This window comes from Phoca vitulina, unplaced genomic scaffold (genome assembly GCF_004348235.1).
Source record: "Phoca vitulina isolate PV1807 unplaced genomic scaffold, GSC_HSeal_1.0 scaffold19, whole genome shotgun sequence".
In the NCBI taxonomy this organism is placed as follows: Eukaryota; Metazoa; Chordata; class Mammalia; order Carnivora; family Phocidae; genus Phoca; species Phoca vitulina.
In genome coordinates, this window is record NW_022589722.1 from 27662827 (window position 1) to 27686906 (window position 24080).

General features: G+C 45.5%; 1 protein-coding gene across 3 annotated transcripts; it reads left to right on the forward strand.

Annotated features, from left to right (window-relative positions):
- The first annotated feature begins 24 nt into the window (after positions 1-24).
- XRCC6 (X-ray repair cross complementing 6) lies at positions 25-22705 on the forward strand. Of its 3 annotated transcripts, none has more exons than XM_032416809.1 (13): positions 25-107; positions 708-813; positions 3242-3354; positions 6927-7065; positions 7329-7583; positions 8196-8379; positions 11046-11232; positions 13193-13361; positions 14061-14222; positions 15677-15806; positions 16249-16349; positions 19830-19943; positions 22305-22705. In XM_032416809.1, exons 2-13 carry the CDS (start codon positions 738-740, stop codon positions 22496-22498), a joined length of 1824 nt encoding a protein of 607 aa, XP_032272700.1. In that variant the 5' UTR covers positions 25-107; positions 708-737; the 3' UTR covers positions 22499-22705. The 3 variants fall into 3 exon arrangements, with proteins under 3 accessions (XP_032272700.1, XP_032272702.1, XP_032272701.1); XM_032416810.1 differs by lacking the exon at positions 25-107 and adding an exon at positions 114-521; XM_032416811.1 differs by lacking the exons at positions 19830-19943; positions 22305-22705 and adding an exon at positions 16475-16600.
- The last annotated feature ends 1375 nt before the right edge of the window (positions 22706-24080 follow it).

Sequence of the window (24080 nt, forward strand, 5' to 3'; positions counted from 1 at the left end):
CACTATGCGTGATGACGTAAGGGACGTTGATTGGGAGCGAGAACTGGAGCCCGTGCGTGCGCGGCGCCCCGCCTTCTGTCCAAATTGATCTCTTTCTTGTGCCTAAGGTAGGGAGGTTGGGGCTGTTCGCTGTGTCCCTTGCTTTCCGGCCGGGGCTGGCCTCGACCTGCTTCGTTCACTTAGTCTTGCGCGTCCCTCTAGCCTCCCCGCGGGGCAGAGTCAGCACGAAGTGTGCAGACCCGCGGGGTACAGAGTTTCTGGTCCCCGTCCCCTCCGTGGGAGGTGGCACCTGGCCTTGAGGCCCGCCTGCAGTGAGACCCCCCCGCTGGGCGTGGCTGGCGGAGGAGTTGGGGGAGATTTGGGGGCGGGATGAGGTCCGCTAGAGGATCGAGTACTCTGGAGCAGGAATCCCGTAGGTTCAGATGGTGCGGAGGCCAGACGGGACCTCCAGGTTGGGCTGCCCCAGCACCCGAGTCAGAGCGCCACCACCAGCCCTGAAGCGGCCCTAAGGGATAGACGAGGTGAGGCTGCTGCTGGAATGATGCCCATGACCATATACTAATGCATCTCAATTACTGAGAGCTCTGGAGGCAGCAGGATCCAGCATCCACATTCCTCATCAGTAACCTCGAGACTTTAGGGCGGATCTCAAAGGAGCCTAGGAGTCGATATTTTTTAGGTTTAAATTTGCTTCTTCCTGATCATAGCTTTCTTTCACCTGGTGAGCAGTAAACAATATGTCAGGTTGGGAGTCTTATTACAAAAACGAGGGCGATGAAGAAGAAGAACAAGAAGAGGGCCTTGAAGCAGGTGGTAAGTGTCTTTAATGTGTGCACTACTCTGTGTGTGAGAAAGACTTTCCCGACTGTCTCTGCTGTGTAATGGCCTACCCTTCTCTCCCTAGAGAATCTCAAATGCTTTTCTCCCTTTGAACTTTGCAGAGCTACCCAAGGCTCTTTTATTCAGGTCCTACTCTAGTCTATGGCACATTCCTAGTCTTAAACTTTCACTGTTACTGGTAGCTTGACATCTACTGAGCTCCAGTAAATGACCCTGAACATTGGTATCCTTTGTCACCTTAGGTGGCTCAGATAAGACCCTTCCTCACACAAGAGGGTTGTTTTACTCATTGTAGGACCTCAGTATAAAAATGCCTTCACCCTACAGAAACTGTAGCAACCAAAGCGAAAACGTGAGGAGCACAGTTACAAGACTCATTCTATCACCATGGAGGCGGGGGCAGGGACGCACTCTCAATGTTTGGAGTGTTATGTTCAGGCAAGGTAGTAACACAATAAAGGAAGAGAAATAAGGGGTACATGTAATCTACATACTGGTGAATGTAAGTCCTGGGTAAGAAAATTTTCAAGTGTTTTTACTAAAAGTGAGAAACATAGGAAATATATAACATAAAAAAAGAGAAAATCTACTGTGATCTATATAATCTACCATCCTAACGCTACCTGCCAGCATTTTGCATATTTCCTTCATCGAAGGAAATTTCCTTCATCTTTCATTCTGATATTTCTTAACTATGTATGTCTGTTTTTCTTTGTATCTGATTTTTTATAGTTAATCATAGTGAATATATATTTTTTCATTTTAATTTGCACCAGTCTTCTTCCAAAAAGAATTTTAAACATATATACATAATTTTGTGTTCTGCCTTTTTTCCTTAATGTGTTATATTTTCCCATGTAACTACATATATGTTGTCTTTATAACTCATTTTAAAGGTACCGTAATTTATTCAGTCTGCCTCCCATTGGACATTTTAGTTATTTTCAATTTCTTACTTTAATGAACAACATTGTGAAAAATTTTGTATAAGGAGTTTCCCATATCTTATGTTCTTTAGATTGCTGAAGAATTCACTGAATTCACTGGGATGCTAAAGAATTCACTGGGTCAAGGGGCGCCTGGGTGGCTCAGCCAGTTAAGCGGCTGCCTTCGGCTCAGGTCATGATCCCAGGGTCCTGGGATCGAGCCCCGCATCGGGCTCCCTGCTTGGCGGGAAGCCTCCTTCTCCCTCTGCCTGCCACTTCCCCTGCTTGTGCTCTCTCTCTCTCTGTCAAATAAATAAATAAAATATTTTTAAAAAAAATTCACTGGGTCAAGATAGAATTTTTTATTAGGACTCTTGACCCATAATTGACATATTGTTTTACAGATGGGTAATTACATTTATTGTATTAGAAAGCAGCAGTGTGAAAAAAGGAGACAACCAGACATTTTATGTGTTTCTTTTTTATTTTTTTTAAGATTTTATTTATTTGACAGAGACACAGCAAGAGAGGGAACACAAGCAGGGGGAGTGGGAGAGGGAGAAGCAGGCTTCCGGCTTCCAGGAGCCTGATGTGGGGCTCGATCCCAGGACCCTGGGATCATGACCTGAGCCGAAGGCAGACGCTTAACGACTGAGCCACCCAGGCGCCCCTGTGTGTTTCTTTTTTAAAGATTTTATTTATTTATTTGAGAGAGAATGGGAGAGAGAGAGAGAGCATGTGCCCATGTGCATGGTGGGGGGGAGGGCAGAGGGGGAGGGAGAAGCTTGACACAGGGCTTGATCCTAGGACCCTGAGATCATGACCTGAGCTGAAGGCAGATGCAACTGAGCCACCCAGGAGCCCCCATTTTATGTGTTTTTATAAAAAACTCAGCATTGCCTATGATGAGGAAAAAAGAACACCTGAATCTGATGAAGCTTCTCTAGGTCCTCAGTAGGAAAGACAGAGGATTATGTCAATTTACGCCAAAAGAATGCAGTCAGCAAGATCCAGAAGGTGGAAAACTACATAACACAACATTCTGGTTCTTCAACAAATAAGTTATAAGACACAAAGACAGAGGGGGTATCTATAGATTAAGAGGCTTCAAAAACTAATTGTTTTTTCTAAGTAGGCTCCATGCCCAACGTGGAGCCCAACTTGGGGCTTGAACTCATGACCCTGAGATCAAGACCTGAGCTGAGATCAAGAGTTGGATGCTTAACTAACTGAGCCACCCAGGCGCCCCCCAAAACATTTTTTTTAGTCAAAACTAGTGTTTAGTAATGTTCACTTGAATGATAAAACTATAAAAGAAATAAGGAAATGATTATTAAAAGTCAGGATAGTGGTTACCCTTGGGAGGAGGGTGGGCATTGTAATGGGCTTTTTTCTGTTTGTTTTATAGGAATAATAAGCATGATAAATATGAACGCAAGGGCAAACATTTTCTTCTATTTTTTTTTTCCCCATAGGAGAATATACATATTCGGGAAGAGATAGTTTGATTTTTTTGGTTGATGGTTCTAGGGCCATGTTTGAATCTCAGGGTGAAGTTGAACTGACTCCTTTTGACATGAGCATCCAGGTAAGACTACCTTCTATTTAATTAAAAAAAAGAAAGAAGGAGAAAAAGAAAAAAGTATTAACACCACTCTAAAAATTATGGACTCTTTGAAAAATTTGTTTGTGAATGATCAATGTTGGTTGGCCTCCCAGGATTGCTACCTATATTCTGAGCTGAAAAAAAGGTAGCAGTGCTGGAGAACAGGCCCATTTTATTCTGTGTTTGAACTTCAGACCCTAGGAATACATTGCTCCCACTTTCTGCGTTAGCCCGGATAGTACAGAAGGCTCCTCCTTCCATAGAGCTGTGCGTGTGAAGGAAGAAAGGAAGTTCCAGTAGTTATGGTGTCAAAATGGGTCCTCTTGTAATTGGTATTTAGAAGTTGAGTATTACCCGTGGTTGAAAAAAGGTTACAACAAAAAGCCTCATTTAAAAATGGGCATAGAATTTGAATGTACATTTCTCTAGAGATCTACAGATGGCCAAGAAGCCCACAAAAGGATGTACAACATCTGTAGTCATTAGAGAAAAGCAAATCAAAACCACAGTGAGGTATCACAACCCACTAGCATGGCTATATTTTAGAGGGGAAAAAAAAAGGATACTAAGAAGCATTGGCAAGGATGCGGAGAAATTGGAAACCTACATTGCTGGTGGGAATGTGAGATGGATTGGCTACTGTGGAAAACAGAGTGGCAGTTCCTCAAAGAGTTAAACATAGAATTCCCATATGACCCAGCAATTCCTCTCCCAGCTAAATACCCAATAGAATAAAAAACAGGGACTCAAGACCTGATTCTGTCACTTACAAACTATATGATGTCAGAAGAGTTGCTGAACCTTTTGGTATCTATTTCCTCATCTGTATAATGGAGAGAAAAATAGTACCTGCCACATCAAGGAGTAAATATTTTGTTTTGTTCTGTTTTTTTTTAAAGATTTATTTATTTAAGGGGCGCCTGGTGGCTCAGTTGTTAAGCGTCTGCCTTCAGCTCAGGTCATGATCTCAGGGTCCTGGGATTGAGCCCCGCATTGGGCTCCCTGCTCTGCGGGGAAGCCTGCTTCTCCCTCTCCTACTCCCCCTGCTTGTGTTCCCTCTCTCGCTGTGTCTCTCTCTGTCAAATAAATAAATAAAATCTTTAAAAATAATAATAAAATAAAATGGTTAATTTGGGGGCTCCTGGCTGGCTGTCAGTAGAGCATGAGACCCTTGATTTTGGGGTTGTGAGTTCAAGTCTTAACACTGGGCATGGAGCCTATTTAAAAATAAAATAAAAACGGTTAATTTTGTTATGTGAAGTCCACCTCCAAAAGATTACCATTTCTTTATAGAGAGGAATTATAAATTATGAAGACTTATCATACATATTATGTTTTATATTTTTAGTTTGGAACCAAACAGAAGCTTCTGATGTTCTGATTTGTATATAAACAGTTCTTGTAGTTGGCAAATCAGAATATCTTGCATCTAGAAAAAGAATTAGTGAGAATAGGCCTTAACTTTATTTTATTTATTTATTTATTTATTTTTAAAGATTTTATTTATTTATTTGACGGAGAGAGAGACAGCGAGAGAGGGAACACAAGCAGGGGGAGTGGGAGAGGGAGAAGCAGGCTTTCTGCCGAGCAGGGAGCCTGATGTGGGGCTCGATCCCAGGACCCTGGGATCATGACCTGAGCCGAAGGCAGATGGTTAACGACTGAGCCACCCAGGCGCCCCAGTCCTTAACTTTAAAGCAGTGGTTTTCAGAATCATCTGTAGGACTTGTTAGCACAGATGCAGAGCCTTACCCCAGAATCAGAATTTCTGGTTCTATAGGTCTAGAGCTGGGACCAAGAATTTGCATTTCCAGCAAGTTCCCAGGTGATGCTGCTGTTGCTAGTTTGGAGATCACTTTTTGAGGATCACTGCTTTAACCTTTTTCAGATTGTGACCCTCTTTGAGCATGTGAGAGCAGGAACACAGATGTTCCTGCTCTCACTATCTCTCTCTGTCAAAAAAAAGAAGGATGTGGCGAAAGCTATGTACCCTGTCTCCAAAAAGATACAGTCACACTTCTACATGTAATTTCAGAGGGTTCTTAGAACCCTCGATGCCTAAAGAACCCAGAAGAAAATGTAGTATTACATTTTGTAATGTATACAAAATGTAGCAACTAAGTGAGACATTCACAGATGAGTATAATGTATTTGATAAGCAATGAAAAAACATTTTCTCAAAAAAAAAAAATTTTTTTTTTTTTTGTATTTTTAATTCTTAGAACCTAAAAGAAGCCCTCACCAAATTTTTGTAAATGTTTAGAGACTACTCAAAGTAGATTAAAAGTTGGGATGAGGGGCGCCTGGGTGGCTCAGTCGTTTGAGAGCCTGCCTTCGGCCCCGGGGCATCATATCGAGCCTCGCATCAGGCTCCCTGCTCAGCGGGAAGCCTGCTTCTCCCTCTCCCACTCCCCCTGCTTGTGTTCCTGCTCTCATTATCTCTCTCTCTCTGTCAAAAAAAAGAGAAAGTTGTGGGAATGAAAAGTACAGCAGAAGGAATATAGTCAGTGGTATGGTAATAGCTTTATATGGTGACAGCTGGGAGCTACACGTGTGGCAAGCACAGCATAATGCATAGACTTGGTAGATCGCTGTGTTGTACACCGGCCAGTAAGGTAACGTTGTGTTATAACTACTTCAATAAAGGGAAAGGGTAGATTAAAATACTTGTAGAAATAACTACTTGCCATGCAGATTATCGTCGATGAGTAGACACACATGAAGTTCTGCATTTAAGGAGAGAATTACTGTTGAGGGAGGCTGGGTAGAGTCTCAGACCCGACATGGGGACAGGGTGGGAGGTATCACCATGGTTGCATTATTTCTCAGCTTTGTAGATTCAGAAACTGGATGTTGTCAGTGTCCTCCAGAATTAAGTAGGTCACAGGACTGAGCAGCTCTTATGAGACACTGATTTACCAGATGCTAACATTAGTTTAAATGGGTAGACAGGACTTTCCTGGAATACTGGCATCATTAATTGTGTAATTAAGCAAATTTTATTCTAAAAGATGCTGTTAGGAAAAAAAAAAAAGATGCTGTTAGCAGTTAGGGACTTATTGTTGGGTCACATCTACTTAGTGTTAGCTAAAACCTTTCATGTACATAATTATTTTACATATGTACATTCTGTTTCTTGGTCTCAAGCTGCTTGAGGGAAGATCAAGTGGCCTCTACAAACTCAGTCAATTAAGTAAATGACATCAGTGGGACTCAATCCAGGTTTTCTGATTCCCATACTGGGCTGTTTTTCCCTCTTATAGCAGAATTTCCTCCCTGACTAATACGTGTTTTTAATTCTGTTTTCTTATGGTAGGAACTACTTATACTTCTATTATATACTTAACACACTCTGCCTTTTGTTATAGCATAATATATATGCCTGTCCCTCTCGCTGATTCATGACTTTCCTGAAGGTAGGGGTCATGCCTTAATCTAATGCCATGTACAGATTCAGCAAATATATTAAGCACCTACTATGTGCCAGGCTCTTATGGAGTTTAAATTTAATGGCAAGTTAAATATTAATTGCATTTTTATTTTGATTTTGTCAGTGTATCCAGAGTGTGTATACCAATAAGATCATAAGCAGTGATCAAGATCTCTTGGCAGTGGTGTTCTATGGTACTGAGAAGGATAAAAATTCAGTGAATTTCAAAAATATTTACGTCTTACAGGAGTTGGATAATCCAGGTCAGTAGAGGTGTAAGATCAGCTTTTCCCTTACATTGGAAGGTCACTACCCTGAACAAAGAAGGATGTGGAGAAGGAAGTAGATGACATCTTGACTAAGAGTATGCTTTCCTGCACAGGAGGGTTCTTCCTGGGATGTGGACTTTATGGGTTAAACACTTCTGGGGTGAGAACGGGACCTCGGCTCTTCTGTTAGCCTGATAAATGCGGCACTGACTCTGTTCTGATTTTTCTGCCTGTTTGACTTCCCTGTCTCTGTTCAGGTGCTAAACGAGTGCTTGAGCTTGACCGGTTTAAAGGGGAGCAGGGGAAAAAACATTTCCAAGACCTAATTGGCCATGGATCTGACTACTCACTAAGTGAAGTGCTATGGGTCTGTGCCAACCTCTTTAGCGACGTCCAGGTCAAGATGAGCCATAAGAGGATCATGCTGTTCACCAATGAAGATGACCCCCATGGCAAGGACAGTGCCAAAGCCAGCCGGGCCAGGACCAAAGCTGGGGATCTCCGTGACACAGGTGGCATTTTCCCTGTTCTTTTAAATTGGCACTTAATCTTACTGCTTCTTTATAGTGGATGTCAAACATTTGTTTTTCTCCACTGAGTGTGAAATGAAAGAATAAAATGAAGCCAGGGGGGATACCTGTGTAATATTCCTACTGAAAATGATGAGGCCATTCACTTTCTCTCCTTTTTAAAAAGATTTATTTGTTTTGGGGAGAGAGAGCGTGCTTGTGTCGGGAGGGGGAGGGGCAAGGGAAAGAATCTCAGGCAGACTGCGCTGAGTGTGGAGGCTGCCTTGGGGCTCAGTCTCACGACCCTGAGATCGTGACCCGAGCTGAAATCAAGAGTCGAACGTTTAACCAAAAGCCATTCGCTTTCTGAAGGGCTCTACCCTGCGTGGTGGCTGGCTCCGTCAGTGGAGCATTCAACTTTTGATCTCGGGGTTGGGAGTTTGAGCCCCACATTGGGTGCAGAGCCTATTGAATAAGTTGTCCTTATAGCAGCTCATTCCCTTAGCCATTCTATACATCCTGAAAATGTTAATAATCCATCTATTTCTTTGCATATTTGGGCTTAACTGAAAAAAATTCTCGCTTGCCGAAAATCGTTTGTTTTCCTTGCCCCAGGTATCTTCCTGGACTTGATGCACCTGAGGAAACGTGGGGGCTTTGACATATCCTTGTTTTACCGAGATATCATCAGCACAGCCGAGGATGAGGACCTAGGGGTTCACTTTGAGGAATCCGGCAAACTGGAAGACCTGTTGAGGAAGGTTCGTGCCAAGGAGACCAGGAAGCGCGTGCTCTGCAGGTGTGCTCTGAACCTGGGCCAGCCTCCCACAAGTGCCCTACCTGATCGTAAGCACCGGGCTGCTTTGAGAGAGCTTCCCTGGCCACTAACCCTCAGTGCCTCACTGTGCACCTCACTGAAAACTTGCTTTATTTCAGCCTAGCATATTTGCATATCTACTTCTCTTCCTCTGGCAAGAGCTGGTAGGCTAGCTCTCCAGAATAACACGGGTCTCCACTTCATTGGGGTAAACAGCTGGGGCCTACTGCTGTCCTCAGATGCAGTCACTAGTATGTCATCTGCTTGCTCCTCCATAAATTGTGGGTAACAGTAATACTGGTATAGAGCAAAAACTTAGTGGGTGCTGGTTATTGTCACTGGTGTTGAGTTATTCTGATTTCTTATAAACCTGAGACCAACAGGAACCAGCTTGTTAAATTACTTTCTCTTAGAGAGCTTTGCCCTTAGAGTCCCAAGGGCTCTCCCGTTTTGCTTTCTAAAGGTCACATCAGGCTTTCATTTTATTTTTTTAAATGTATTTTTATTTTTATTTATTTATTTATTTATTTATTTATTTATTTATTTATTTTTAAAGATTTTATTTGACAGAGAGAGACACAGCGAGAGAGGGGACACAAGCAAAGGGAGTGGGAGAGGGAGAAGCAGGCTTCCTGCCGAGCAGGGAGCCTGATGCGGGGCTCGATCCCAGGACCCTGGGACCATGACCTGAGCCGAAGGCAGACACTTAACAACTGAGCCACCAGGCGCCCCTATTTTTATTTATTTTTTCAAAGATTTTATTTATTGGGGCGCCTGGGTGGCTCAGTTGATTTAAGCGTCTGCCTTCAGCTCAGGTCATGATCCCGGGGTCCTGGGATCAAGCCCCACGTCCGGCTCCCTGCTCAGCGGAGAGCCTGCTTCTCCCTCTCCCTCTGCCTGCCTCTCTGCCTACTTGTGCTCTCTATCTCTCTGTCAAATAAATAAAATCTTAAAAAAAAAAAAGATTTTATTTATTTATCAGAGAGAGAGGTCACAAAGCAGGGGGAGCGGCAGGCAGAGGGAGAGGGCGAAGCAGGCTCCCCGTGGAGCAGAGAGCCCAACACGGGACTGGATCCCAGGACCCCGGGACCATGACCCAAGCTGAAGGCAGACGCTTAACCAACTGAGCCACCCAGGCGTCCCAGGCTTTCATTTTAGACTAGGTTCCTCAACATAGGGAAATATGACCATTGGTAGTTTTTGAGCAGTTTTCAAGAGATTACTGACAATTCTACTAGAAAGCCCATGAAATGATTTTAGGGAAACCTCACACCAGCCCATTGCTACAGCTGTAGTTTGGCTGTTGGCTCTCCTTTCCCCCTTAGGAATGATTTCTTTTTCTTCACACAAACACCCTGGCATCTCTCCTCCTTCCTGAAATAATGGAGTATTGTTACTACAGTTTGGAAATGTAGCACACATTTTGGTGGGGATGGCAGAGAGGGTAAAATAGTGGTTAAATGTAGGTCCTGGAGTCAGGTTGGCTTGGATTGTAGTCCTGGTCCTTCTGCTGGGCAACCTGGGGCAAGTCATGTAACTTCTCTGGACCTCAGTAAAATGGGGGCAAAAATGGTCCCTCCTCACAGGATGGCTGTATTGAGATAACCCAGGCATAGCGCGTGGCGCATGGTAATTATTTACAAATGTTAGCTGCTAGTGTTATTCTGTGGAAGAGTTGTTACAGGATACTTGAGAGGAATAATAAATTGGAACTGTTTGAGAACTAATAATGCCTTAGCTTAAAAAATGATTAATGTTCCCACTATAATCAAATAATGGAATTATTTTATTGCATGGTTATTGTATGCCAGGCACTGTCCTAAGTTCTTTGTTAACATACTAATTTACATCTTTTTTAAGATTTTATTTATTTATTTGAGAGAGATGGAGCGAGAGAGAGAGAGAGTACCAGCAGGGGGAACAGCATGCAGAGGGAGAGGGAGAAGCAGGCTCCCCGCTAAGCAGGGGGAGCCCGATGTGGGGCTCGATCCCAGGACCCTGGGATCATGAACTGAGCCGAAGGCAGACGCTTAATGACTGAGCCACCCAGGCACCCTTTTTTTTTTTAAAGAGAGAAAGAGAACATGTGTGCACATGGCGGGGGAGGGACAGAGGAAGAGGGAGAGAGAATCTTTTTTTTTTTTTTCCCCCGATTTATTTGTTTTAGAGAGAGAGCGTGGCGGAGGGGGCAGAGGGAGAGGGAGAGAGAATCTTTTTTGTTTGTTTGTTCTAGAGAGAGAGCATGGGGGGTGGGGAAGAGGGAGAGAAGCAGACTGCCCGCTGAGTGCAGAACCCAGTGTGGGCCTTGATCTCACATCCCCCAACCCTGAGATCGATGACCTGAGCTGAAATCAAAAGTTGGATGCTTAACCGACTGAGCTACCCAGGCACCCCAAAACAATCATTATTATTTTTATTACAGTACATTCTTCATCATTATTTTAAGTAGTTCACAGTATATTCTGAAACGAATTTTTGTGGTATAGACCCTGAGATAGTATTATAGCAAACTCTATTATTAAAACTGTTATATTTATATTCGAGAAATTTGGATTATGGAGAGAATAAAATAAGGCTTGGGTACCACAAAAGAATTTTAGCTAGGAAAGCATAATCTTTCCATGGTTTTTTGTTTTTCTCTCCCCCAGGTTGAAGCTTAAGCTCAGCAAAGATACAGCACTCACTGTCGGCATATATAATATGGTCCAGAAGGCTGTCAAACGTCCTCCTGTGAGGCTTTATCGGGAAACCAATGAACCAGTGAAATCCAAGACCCGGACGTTTAATGTAAATACGGGCAGTTTGCTTCTGCCTAGCGACACCAAGAGGTCTCAGGTAGGCCTGCCTTCTTACTGAATTTTGTCCCATTGAAGAGTTAACAGGGAGGGAGACCTTGATTTAGCCTAACCAGTTAAATACCTTTCTGTGTGCATCTTTGTAGCTAAGCTGTTAAAACACAAAGCCATTCCTCTTTGGAACTCTGGCATCTAGATGTTTTGTTTTAAAGATTTTATTTATTTATTTGAGAGACAGAGAGAGAGAGAGCAGGAGCAGGGGGAGGGGCAGAGGGAGAGGGAGAAGCAGACTCCCCGCTGAGCAGGGAGCCCAACAAAGGGCTTGATTCCAGGACCCTGGGATCATGACCTGAGCCAAAGGCAGATCCTTAACCGACTGAGCCACCCAAGCACCCCGATCAATTTTTTTTTTTTTTTAAAGATTTTATTTTTAAGTAATCTCTACAGGCAACGTAGAGCTTGAATTTACAACCCCGAGATTAAGAGTTGCATGCTTCTCCAGCTGAGCCAGCCAGGTGCCCCAGCATCTAGATTGTTGATACTTTGACAGCGAGAAAGTTGGAACCAGTGTTTGAAAAAAATGTCAGTGGAAACTTTAGCCCTTGATCACTCTTTGCATTCTGCTCTAACAGTCGAATTCCTTGCTTGGGTACAGTAGCAGAAAATGCTTTATAGTTTGGTTTTTTTTTTTTAAGGATTTTATTTATTTATTTGACAGAGAGAGACACAGCGAGAGAGGGAACACAAGCAGGGGGAGTGGGAGAGGGAGAAGCAGGCTTCCCGCTGAGCAGGGAGCCCGATGTGGGGCTCGATCCCAGGACACTGGGATCATGACCTGAGCCGAAGGCAGACATTTAATGACTGAGCCACCCAGGCGCCCTGAAAATGCTTTATAGTTAACTAGGGAGATGGGCTAGGGAAAATGTGTTAGGTGTGAAGTGCACTTTATTTTAGGGAGAGTTTTTTTTTCCCCCAAACCAAATTTTTTCCTGTGCTTTGAAATGATACACATGTGCCTTTCTTAATCTGAAGGACAGACTAAGAATGCAGAACATTATCTTTCTTCATTCTCTCACCTTTGTTCAATCTGTGGAAGGATTGGATATCTAAAATTAAAATCAAATGAATCATCCTTTTAATTAATGCAAAATGTGGGAGAGAATCTGAGATTTTTTTGCATAAGTTCAGGACCTAGAAGGATCAACTAAGTGACTAAAATTAAATATTATTTTGATTCAACCCATGAGATATTTTTTGGAGCACAAATCTCAAGCGAGAGTGTTTTGCCCTACTTTCTGAAGGAGAAGACAAGAAATTTCCTCTTCCATTTTGGAAGTAACTAGTTATCCATGTTGGTTTATTCATAGGTAGTAGCTCTTCTGGTCATGGAGTTTCTTTGATCCAGTATGCCTTCGAAAAAACTTGAGGGCTCTGTTTTGTTGATTAAACTCAAATTGGACTCTTGCTAAGTTCTGTTACCAGTCGTATATCTATGACCACAGTGCAAAATTAAAGTTTGAAAGTAATACTTAATATGCGTGTTTTCTCAGACCTACTACAGTACCTGACATGTGTCCTCTTGATAAATAGGCGTGTTTTGAGCTTCCTTTGTGGGTCGGGGATGAACCCTCAGCAGGGTTCGAATAAATGCCTGAAGAGAATGGCCTTCAGCACCAGAGAGCTGGTGGTTTAAAGCCCAATTCAATTATGTAACCTGGAGCAAGTTACCAACCATCAAGACTCAGTTCACTCATCTATAAAACAGTTTTTAACATCTATCGCCTAGGCTGGACACAGAAGATAAATTGGATGACGAATATAAGGTGCCTGGCAAGCACTCAGTAAATGTTCATTCCCCACGGTAGGAGGAAGATGCCCTTGGTGAGCCATCTTCCTGTTCCTTAGAAGAAAGCTGATTTTAACTTGCTAGTGTCGTGTGGCAGTCACTTTGCATCTCCACGTAGCCTGTGTACATGGCCCTCGTGTTCCCCTTCCTTTAGAACTATGGGAGTCGTCAGATTGTACTAGAGAAAGAGGAAACAGAAGAGCTGAAACGCTTTGATGAACCAGGTTTGATTCTCATCGGTTTCAAGCCCTTGATATTGCTGAAGAAGCACCATTACCTGAGGCCCTCCCTGTTCGTGTACCCCGAAGAGTCCCTGGTGAATGGTATGTGGTGTAGACTGAGGGTAAATGAATGAGTAACAGAAGGTAGTTCTGCTTGGAACCTGGATAGGATGTATGTATTAAGGGGGTATTTTGAAAGTTTTTCATGCTCAGATAAGTTTTGGAAATTCGGGACTAAACAAAATTAGAGATTTCTTTAGGACCTATAATACACTGATACGCATTGTAAATATCCAGGAGGGGATATGGAATTAGAATTTTTAAAACTTACTTCCTCTGGAAGTCTTTCTTTGAGGCATCAGATAGAGAATTAAAAAGAAAAGAAAAACCCAGTTTGTTCCCTAGTGTTGGCAATTAAAGATGCTATGAACTAGGTCATTGTGTTTGTCCAGACCTATATTCCTCTGTGCTATAGCTAATGAACCCCTGGATTTGACCTGGTTGGCTTTTATTAGTAACTGGGGCTTATATCATTAGTCTAAAGATAGTAAAAGTGAACTAATATTAATAATTCACACTCTGAAATGGAGTGTTTGAGGCATCTGATCTCTCATTGCTTTCCTTTCTCTTCCTTTCTGCACCTCTGCTGTCCCCACTTTCCCTTCAGCTCTGGGCTCATCACACCTTACCTAATGAAGTATCATAAGCCCTTTTAAGAAAATGGAAGAGAAATCAGGGCTAAGAGGGAAACGAGGAGGAGATATCTTTAGGATGCAGACTCCTGGGATGTTTGTTTTCCAGGGAGCTCAACCCTGTTTAGTGCTCTCCTCACCAAGTGTCTGGAGAAGGAGGTCATGGCAGTGTGCAGATACACCCCCCGTCAGAACATCCCTCCTTATTTTGTGGCCTTGTTGCCACAGGAAGAGGAGCTAGATGAGCAGAAAATTCAGGTGACTCCCCCAGGTATGTGGAAGAGATCTTTTCAGTGCTTCTGAACCTTGCTCAGACTTTGGAATCCCTCATAGGATCCCAACTCAGACCTGCTGAACCAGAGTCTCCAGGAATGGGGTCTGGAAAAGGTGCATTTTTAGGGTTTCACAGGTGGATTTGATGCAGAGCCAGGTAAAGCTGCCAAATATGGTTGTGCAGTGCACAGCATGTGCAACTGTACCAGGCAGCTCTGCAGCCATGATTGAGCATTGGCTGCTTAGGGACTGTTTTCAGGTTACTGACAAAGTTTATGGCTCAACTGCTGGCAGCTTTACTAAAAGCCATTGTTAGCACCTTTGCAATGTTTAACATTTGGTTTATCCTCTGTATACACCAAGGCAGTGAGGTGTAGCAGAAAGACCATGGGTTTTGAAGTCAGACTTGACTTATTCTTATGTGTGGGAAAGTTTACTTTCTTCTGTTTCAGGCCCACCTCTGCCACTTGTTACCTGGCCGACTTGGGCAAATAATTTAACCTTTCTACTTATATTCCTTATCTGCAAAGATGAGAATTCTGGAACACCTTACTCTTCAGGTTGTATAAGTGACTAGTACAAAGTAGCCAAGAGATGGTAGGTAGTCTTCTTTCTTCCTTAGCCATGCTAATAAAAATGAACTATAAAGTAACTCTTTGAAAGTGTTATATTTGTAACCCTGGTGATCAGACGGCTGAGGAATAGCTTTGTATGTCACTTAGTAAGCTCTTGTCTCTCAGCTCCAAATTCCTCCTATTACGCTCTGTGCTGCTGAGGCTGACACTCTCCAAACCCAGTTTCCTCCTTTGCCAGCTGACTGTCTGTAGGCTGTGCTCGAGGGAGACCGTAGGGCAGAGGAGAGCAAAGGGACTTACTCCTTCCACTTACTCAGCGCTGTTGGCTTTGCGAGCAAGGGCCCTTCTCCTGGCAGCAGCCGTTGGTTCCAGTCTAGGTTTTTGAGCCTCTTAGAACCTGGAACAGAGCAGCCGGATAACCCTTCCTCTTTCCTTTGAGCGTGGGGTGGGGATGGGGGAACCGAGGGGAGAGGCTGAAGCTCGGAGGGCCCCATGGGGCTGGGACTCAGCCCTCCAGGGAGGGGGCGCTGTCCAGCTGGCTCTGGGTGAGTCAAGAAAGCTGGAGGCTGGAACCAACTGTTCCAGGCAGGTGAAGGGCCCTGACAGAGCGCGATGGCTGGGGCAAGGCTGGCAGGGACGGGAGGGCCCGGGAAGGAGTACTCCTGCCTCCCTCTCTGCTCTGCAGGCCCCAGAGGGAGTCGGTCAGGCAGATGCTCACAGGAATCAGCTGATAAAGGAGAAGCAGGGTTGGCAGGGTCCCAGCCCCAGCATCACAGGTCCTAGAAGGGCGAATTTGGAGTTGAGAGGCAAACGACAACTCGGTAACTGAAACCTTTTGTGAAGTCAAATCTCAGAAAATTTTATCTCCCTTCTTCAGGCTTCCAGCTTGTCTTCTTACCCTACGCTGATGATAAACGGAAGGTGCCCTTTACCGAAAAAGTCATGGCGAACCCAGAGCAGATAGACAAGATGAAGGCTATTGTTCAGAAGCTCCGTTTCAACTACAGGTGAGTAGTGGGTCCACCTCAGGCTTTCTTCTGGAACTGTCTCCTGAGGTGAGAGGATTCTTTTACTCCCAGCTGCTGCTGAGCGTGGGGAGAAAGAGTGTTTGGGTTCTTTTTCTCCCCGTGTCGCACCTTCTCTCCGTCTTGTTTTCGTACTTCACGGCCCTGCCTCCTCCATGTCTCTCTCTGCCCACTGCTTCTCGTGACAGACAGATGGGCAGGTGTTTGCTTCTAAATTAGCTTTTGGATTCCCAATAAATTGAAAATTGGAGAGAGAAAAGTTGACTCAAGAGACAAGATTCCCCACTGTTTGATTTGGGCTGTTTTCCTCAGCCGACCCCGGGCCTATGGTGCCTCAGTCGGGTTTATTTAATAATTTTATTCATTTATTTTTTAAATGTTCCGTTGTTTCAGTGTATTTATGCTATTATGATTGTTCTACTAGAAGTGACAGCTTCGAGAACCCAGTGCTGCAGCAACACTTCAGGAACCTGGAGGCGCTGGCTTTGGACCTCACGGAGCCCGAGCACGCGGCAGATCTGACACGTAAGGAGGCTGTGGGGAAGCTCGGTGCTCCTTCCCCCGGGAGCTTCTCGTAACAACCCCACTCTGGACCAGAAAGGTGGATGCATTTCCTAGCACCCTCTAAGGACTTAACCTCCTTGTTCCAGCCACGTCCGAGAGATTTTCTAGTCCAGCGTAGACCGCCTCGGAGCAGATTTGGCTGGTTCTGTCGTGAGAGGAGAGCAAAGTGCCAGGCTTCTGAGACCTGCCTTTGAATGAGGAGGCCACCTCATGACTACATGTTGGTAAAAGTAAAAAAAATAATAATAATCTGTAACATTTATTGAGCGCTCACTGTGTGCCAGGCACTGTTGTCCTGTATGTCGTTGACTCATTTAATTCTCGTAACTACGAGGCCTTGTTTGTCGGCCTTGTTTTCTAGAGAAGGGAGTGATGTGCCGAGGCACGACGTGGTGAGCGGTGGATCTAGGTTTAGAATCCAGGGAGTCTGGCCCGGAGCCCGTGCTCGGCACCACGGAGCAGACTGCGTGCTCTACCTGAGAAGATCCACCTCGTTACCCAGCGTCGGGCAGATGGGCCTGGCCTCCTCGGTCGAGCTCTGAGCTCGCTACCTGTCCCTTTCTTGACTGTGATTCTCTTACATATTTCACGAGAGCACATGCGCAGTTTAGTGATGTCAGTAAACACCCAGCAGGAAACAGATGGGACTTAATGAAGGCTCTTGACAGGTTGAAAAGATCCGAGCAATTAGTGTGGCCTGCTCAGCTCCGCAGTTATTAATGATGTCTCTTACGCTAGACCCAGCAGCCCCGCACGAGCGCTGTAAGAGCTGGTATACCTGTGCTGCGGATCCGGCGGGAGGGCGGGGCTGGGGTGACGCGGCCTGTCTTTCTTGGTGGCCTTTAGCGAATCAGGAAGTAAGTGGCCTGGTCTCCAGCAAGGTGGTGAAGGACTCGGCTTCGGAAACAGCTGATACAGATTGGAATCCCAGCTTTGCCACATACTAACTTGATTAGCCTTGGGATCTCATATATCTCCCTGAAACTCAGTTTCTTTCTTTCTTTCTTTCTTTTTTTAAAGATTTTATTTATTTATTTGACAGAGAGAGAGAGAGCATGAGCAGGGGGAGGGGGATAGGCAGAGTCCCCGCTGAGCAGGGAGCCCGATGCGGGACTCGATCCCAGGACCCTGGGATCATGACCTGAGCTGAAGGCACACGCTTCACCGACTGGGCCACCCAGGCGTCCCTGAAACTCAGTTTCTTTATGGGTAAAATGGGGACAGTGAGATGTTCTTACAAGGGATTAACCACATGGCCTCTTGCATCCTGGCGCCTTTTCTATAATTTTACTGCAAGTCGTGTTTTCTCTTCCTGCCTCTATTTTCAAAACACTTTTGGCTGCTGTGATGTTCCCTCTAACTCCTTAGCCCCTCTGCTCTCCCTTTCTGTTCGTTATCTTGTCTGCTCCTGTGGCCTCCAGCGTCCTCTCTCATGTCCGTGACTCCCGAGCCTGTGTCCCCAGCCCTGTCCTTTCTGCTCGGCTCTGGCTGGAACTGCAGCTGCCCTGCCGGTGGCCATCTGCTGCGCCACCCGGCTCTCCTACCGCTCAGACCTCGGGCAGCTTTGACTCTTTGCCCTTTCATGTTCTTCACTCAGCTCTACTCCGATGTGTCTCTGCTTCCCTCCGACACAGTGATAATGGCTTTCTCTTCGTAAATCACTTACTGAAGACTCACGATTGCGGTCTTGGTTTTTCTCCTGGGCCCACAGCAGCCCAGGACTCCGTTGCTGGGCCTGCTTCCTTTTTTTCCTCCTCCAAACATGGGAGCGCTCTAGGTGACCTTGGGCCCCATCGTTCTCTGTCACCTCACTTCTCCCTCGGTGGCCTCCGCAGGCTACCCCAGTGGTTCTGCGTGTGCTCCCCGGGCCAGCAGCACTGGCATGACCGGGAAACCTGTCAGAAATGCCAATTTTGAGCCCTTTCCCAAGCCGACTAATTCTGAAACTCAGCTTGGGACCCAGCAATCTGTGTTTTACAACAAGCCTTCCAGGTGATTTTGAGACATGCCCCGACCTCTAGCACATTGGTTCTCAACTTGGGCCTACAACAGAATTGTCTGGGGGACTTAAAAAAAATCTGGCTGTTTAGGCCTCAGCCGCAGATCAGTTAAATCAGAATCTCTGGGGGAAAGGTTTGGGCATCAGTGTTTCTTAAAAGTCCTAGCTGGTTCCCAGGTGGAGAACCAGAGTTCTTGCATACGCTCATGTAGTCTGGGACAGGGGGCTTCTGACTTGGCCGGAGCCCAGTTTGGCCGTGACATTGTGCCAGGAGCTCCCCTCAGTACTTTGCAAACGTGGCCACGTGAGGAGGTGATGAGACTCCTCTCCTCAGGCCTGCCCTCGATGTGACACGGCTCAGGTCACAGCTCCACAAACCGTACACAGTGGTAAGGTAACACAAATACTGCCTTTCCCCCAGAGATATCTTGTTCCTGTTGTATTGGTCTTGGCGAATGTTCCTGGCCTCCCAGCCAGCCACCACCTCCCCGCCGGCTGCTCTGACACCACCATTCCGTCTGTACGTCCGTCAGTTCTGCCGCTTCTCGGGTTTATGGGCCCTTCTCCCCGGCTGCTGTCTCATCGTCCTTCGGGTCATACTCCACACACAGCTCCGGGGGATCTTTCTAAAATGCAGTTGGGGTCATGTCCCCGTCCCCGTCCCCCCGCTCATAGCCCTTCAGTTTCCCCACTGTTCTCAGGATAATGTCTTAAGTCCCGCGCGGGCGTTCAAGGCTTCCATGACCTCGCCATGACTGCCTGGAATTCCAGCCTCCTCGCTGGTCCTGCCCTCCTGACCTTCTACCTTCAAGCTCTATGTCACCTGCCCTTTCTTACTCCTGTGCCTTCTGCTGCTTGGAATAGTATCTGCCTGAGGAACAGAGCGCTCAGCTTCCCAGACCCGGCTGCGGAAAGTCTTCCCTGACCCCTCCCGTGTTCCCAGTGTGCCTTGTTCAGTCCCTTCATGGCATTGCCACCTACTGCATTTATGTTTTCACCCCCTCCTTACCCTGACTAGACTGTAAGCCCACTGCGGGCACAGACTCTGGTTTGAAACCCCAGAATCTAGCCCAGTTCGTAACTCTATCACTCCCAGTTCGTTGGCCTTGGGCAAGTCATTTAACCTCTTGGCTTTCCTCTCTAAAACAGGGAGACAAATTTACCTACCCTCTAGAGGATTAAATTAAAAAATAAGTTTAAAGCATTTAGAAGGGTGCCTGGCTGTAGTAAGTGCTCATTAAATGCGATTGTTAGAAGATACTTGATCAATATTAGAGAGGCATTCATGGCCAGGTCAGTTGCCTCCTCCTGCACCCTCCCGGGACTTCCCCCAACCCCAGCAGTTAGGTGCTTTCTCCTCTGGTCCCCGTAGACTTGGAACTGGACAGGAAGCCCGGACTCGTGACTCACCTGGCCACTCTTCTTGTGTTTTGATTTTCTAGTGCCTAAAATTGAAGCAATAGATAAAAGACTGGGCTCCCTGGTGAATGAGTTTAAGGAGCTTGTCTACCCACCGGATTATAATCCTGAAGGAAAAGTTCCCAAGCGGAAACAAGGTGAGGAACTGGGTTATGTTTTAAAGTTGACTTTATGGTCCTATCACAGAGGATCATGTCCCTTCGGAAATTTCTATACAAACCTACATATTTAATACAAACATACATATTTCAGCACAGTTGGACTAGTATTCACTTTGTTTTCTAGTTTATTTTGTTACTTAGCTACATATGTTGAAGAGTTATGTCCATACAAAGCTACTGTATTTAAAAAACAAGGCTCCAGAGTACTTCACTGGATAGATGTAAACAGTTTGTTCAACCGGACCTTTCTTGATGGGTAGGCTGCAGTGAACATGAACCACTGTTGCGTTCTTGTGTGAGTGGATCCATAGTTTATCTAGGATAAATTCCTAGCAGTGGTATTGCTGGGTCAAGGTGTCGACATTTAAAATTCTGATCAGAATTGCCAGTTGGGGGCACCTGGGTGGCTCAGTTGGTTGGGCGACTGCCTTCATTCAGCTCAGGTCATGATCCTGCAGTCCCCGGATCGTCCCGGATCGAGTCCCGCATCGGGCTCCCTGCTCAGCGGGGAGTCTGCTTCTCCCTCTGACCCTCCTCTCTCTCATGCTCTCTCTCTCATTCCCTCTTTCAAATAAATAAAATCTTTAAAGAAAAAAAAAGAATTGCCAGGTGGCCTCTGAAAAAGTGATACAATTTATATCCTATTCAAGAAAGAGTGAGTGTATTTCCCTACATTCTTACCTGTACTGGACTTGATATACTATTTCCTTTTTTCACTAAGAATAATAGAGGGAGGGGCGCCTAGGTGGCTCAGCCAGTTAAGCGTCTGCCTTCAGCTCAGGTCATGATCCCAGGGTCCTGGGATCGAGTCCCGCATCGGGCTCCCTGCTTGGCGGGAAACCTGCTTCTCCCTCTCCCACTCCCCCTGCTTGTGATTCCTCTCTTGCTCTGTCTCTCTCTCTCAAATAAAGTCTTAAAAAAAAAAAAAGAATAATAGAGGGAAAACTATATCCTATGTTCATTTGCAATTTTCCAGTTACGAATGAGATGTAGTTTTGTTTTTTAATTTTAATTAAAAAAATTTTTTTTTATTTTAAGTAAGCTCCATGCCCAGCGTGGAGCTCAATGTGGGGCTTGAACTCACAACCCTGAGATCAAGACCTGTGCTAAGATCAAGAGTCAGACACTTAACTGACTGAGCCACCCAGGCGTCCCAAATGAGATGTAGTTTTATTGGACTTTTTTTCTGTGAACTTCCAGTGATTGGCTTTAACCATTTTTTCTTTAACCATCTTTTTCTTTACTATCCTTTTTCTTACCACTAGACCCAAAATACTCTTTACCATGATTCTCATCTTTTTCAGGACGACATGTTGTGAGTTCCTTAGCATGGGGGAATAGTTCTGGCTTAGGTTGTACATTTTGGGGCTATTTTTGGTCTAGTCAAGCCAGATGTGGGCTTTGCTTGCCTAGCAGCCCTACAAGGAAGTGGAGCTGTGAGAGCCTGGGTTGGTGGCCATGGAGCTTTCTCTCTTTTGCATCTGAAGTGACTCTTACAGTGTCCTCTGGGAACTGCTGTCATAGCTCTTCACACCTGTGCACACTTTAGTGATTTACTTGTTTTTTTTTTTTTAAAGATTTTATTTATTTATTAGAGAGAGAGAGACAGCAACAGAGGGAACACAAGCAGGGGGAGTGGGAGAGGGAGAAGCAGGCTTCCCGCGGAGCAGGGAGCCCGATGCGGGGCTCGACCCCAGGACCCTGGGATCATGACCTGAGCCGAAGGCAGACGCTTCACCGACTGAGCCACCCGGGCGCCCCAGTGATTTACTTGTTTATCCCCCTCTGCTTGCACTTTCTGACCACCGAGTATGATGCCCTAGTACTTTACGCAGCGCTCGGTAAGTGCTTTTTCAATGAAGGAAGGAATGAATGACTTACCCAGAGTGAGCACCCATTTTGGGTAAACTGGGGCACTTACACTACTTTGAACTCCCTTCTCAGGGTGGTAGTTTTGACTTTAGCTGGTAAGCTGCCTTATCAAAACACCCTCCAGGGGCGACTTGGTGGTGCATTCGGTTAACCGTCCAACTCTTGGTTTCGGCTCAGGTCCTGATGTTGGGGTCATGGGATCCAGCCCCATATTGGGCTCAGTATGGAGTCTGCTTAGGAGTCTCTCCCTCTGCCCCTCCCCGCCGCAGTCTTTCTCCCTCTCAAATAAGTAAATCTTACAAAACCAAAAAACGAAAAGCCACCCTCCCGTGGTGTTCTAGGTGGGCATCACAGCCTTACGGAAGACGGTTAACTGCAGCCCAGATCGTAGGAGGGCCCCTGTGCAGTGTAGTTGGGTGCCACTGGTAGCATTTCCAGTCATTCCCTCCTGACCTTTTCCCCCAGATGATGAAGGTTCTGGCAGCAAAAGGCCCAAGATGGAGTTATCTGAAGAGGATCTGAAGGCCCATGTGAGCAACGGCACACTGGGTAAGCTCACCGTGCCCATGCTGAAGGAAGCCTGCAGGGTGTATGGGCTGAGGGGTGGGCTGAAGAAGCAGGAGCTGCTGGACACGCTCACTAAGCACTTCCAGAACTGACCAGCCAGCCAGCCCCCCCTTCTGCACTCTAGCCAGGCTGCCTGGTTTTATTCTCATCAAGTTAAAACATGTTTCTCCTGAGCCAGGAAGAGTCTGCCTGATAGAAGCCAAGGACTTTACATTTATGAGATGTTCTGTTGCCGTGGAGACAGCTTAGCCCTCCCACTTTGCTGTGCTTTACTGTCTGAATAAAGAGCCCTAACTTTGTACTGTGTACTGTTCTTTAGTGTGACACAGAAAGACGTGTCTGCCTCACGTCCGAAGATCACTTGCCATTGCTATTAGCTTAATTTTCTCTCCCATTAGGAACATATCCTCATCATAATGGAAACAAGTATCAGCGAAGGCGGGGGAGAATGTGACAGTTAAGGACAGGTGGACATACTTCAGGAATGACAAGCCCTAGCAATAGTTAGTCACCCATCCTCTGGCCTCCCACCTGTTTTCCCTTTCATTGCGTCTTAATATAGATCTAAAGATCAGATTTCCAGAGCAATAGGTATTTAACATTTCTAATCCTGGTACCATTTGCTTCATCAGTAAATAGCCCCCTTCATGCTGCGTTCATCTTAATGTGACATTCAGGTATATGAAGATATGTACATTTTCTGTTGCCCTGAGAATTTCAGTTCCAGCGTAAGTGAAATGAGTTATTCCTCCTACTTTTCAGGGGAGCTGTAGGAAGATGAGGAGAGGTATTAGGAAAGGGGGAGGAGGAGCAGGGTAGGGTGTCTTTCTCTTTGTGTCCCCTATCCCCCCCACACGCCATTCCTCTTCTATCCTCACTGTCCCTTTCCTGCTCTTTCTGCTCTGCTGCTTTTGAAGAATTAGCCTGAGAGAAGGGAAAGCATCTGGAAGGGTTTGCATCCTCCAAGGATGGCTTGAGATTCAGAGTTTGTAGGTCCTGTGTCTTTCAGGACCAGAATGAGCATCTCATGAGACATAGGAAGGGTCAAATTACTCTTGTAAGAGATTTTTGGTTTTGGATTCTTTGTTCTTTGAGTATTATAAGGTTTTTTGTTTTGTTTTTACTTGGAAAGCAGATGTTATGTTCTTGTTTGGCTTTCTTTCTTTATCTGGGGGAGAGGGAAGTTAATTCTCCAGTTAGAAGAGATGCTTTTGAGGACACAGCAAGATAATGTGAAGTCATTTAATATAGTAAGTGCTCATTCTTGTTGAGAAATTAGACCATCCCTCTTAAATGCAGCATGCTTGGAAACCCTAGGTTCTAGGGGACGTTACTAATACTACAAAGATTCGAATCAGGCTAGTCACGAGTAGGAGAGTAAGAATGAGTATCATTGCTGGGCCTTTGTTTTAAACGCTGGATTTCCTGGCTAGTGATGAGGAGCCCTAGAGTGAGTTCCAGGCTTTTCTACGCACTCCTAAGGGGACTTTACCCAAGTCCAGGCTCCTTTCCCTCAGTTCTATTTACAAAGTGTTGAGAATGAAAGAGCTCAAGGTAGTGTGATGTTAGAAAAATAACCATCCGAGGTCTGTGATACACAGCAGTGGTATGATCTCTCTCTCTGAATTAATGACCTTGCCTTGTCTGCTGTTGATCCTCCAGGAGAGAAGAAAC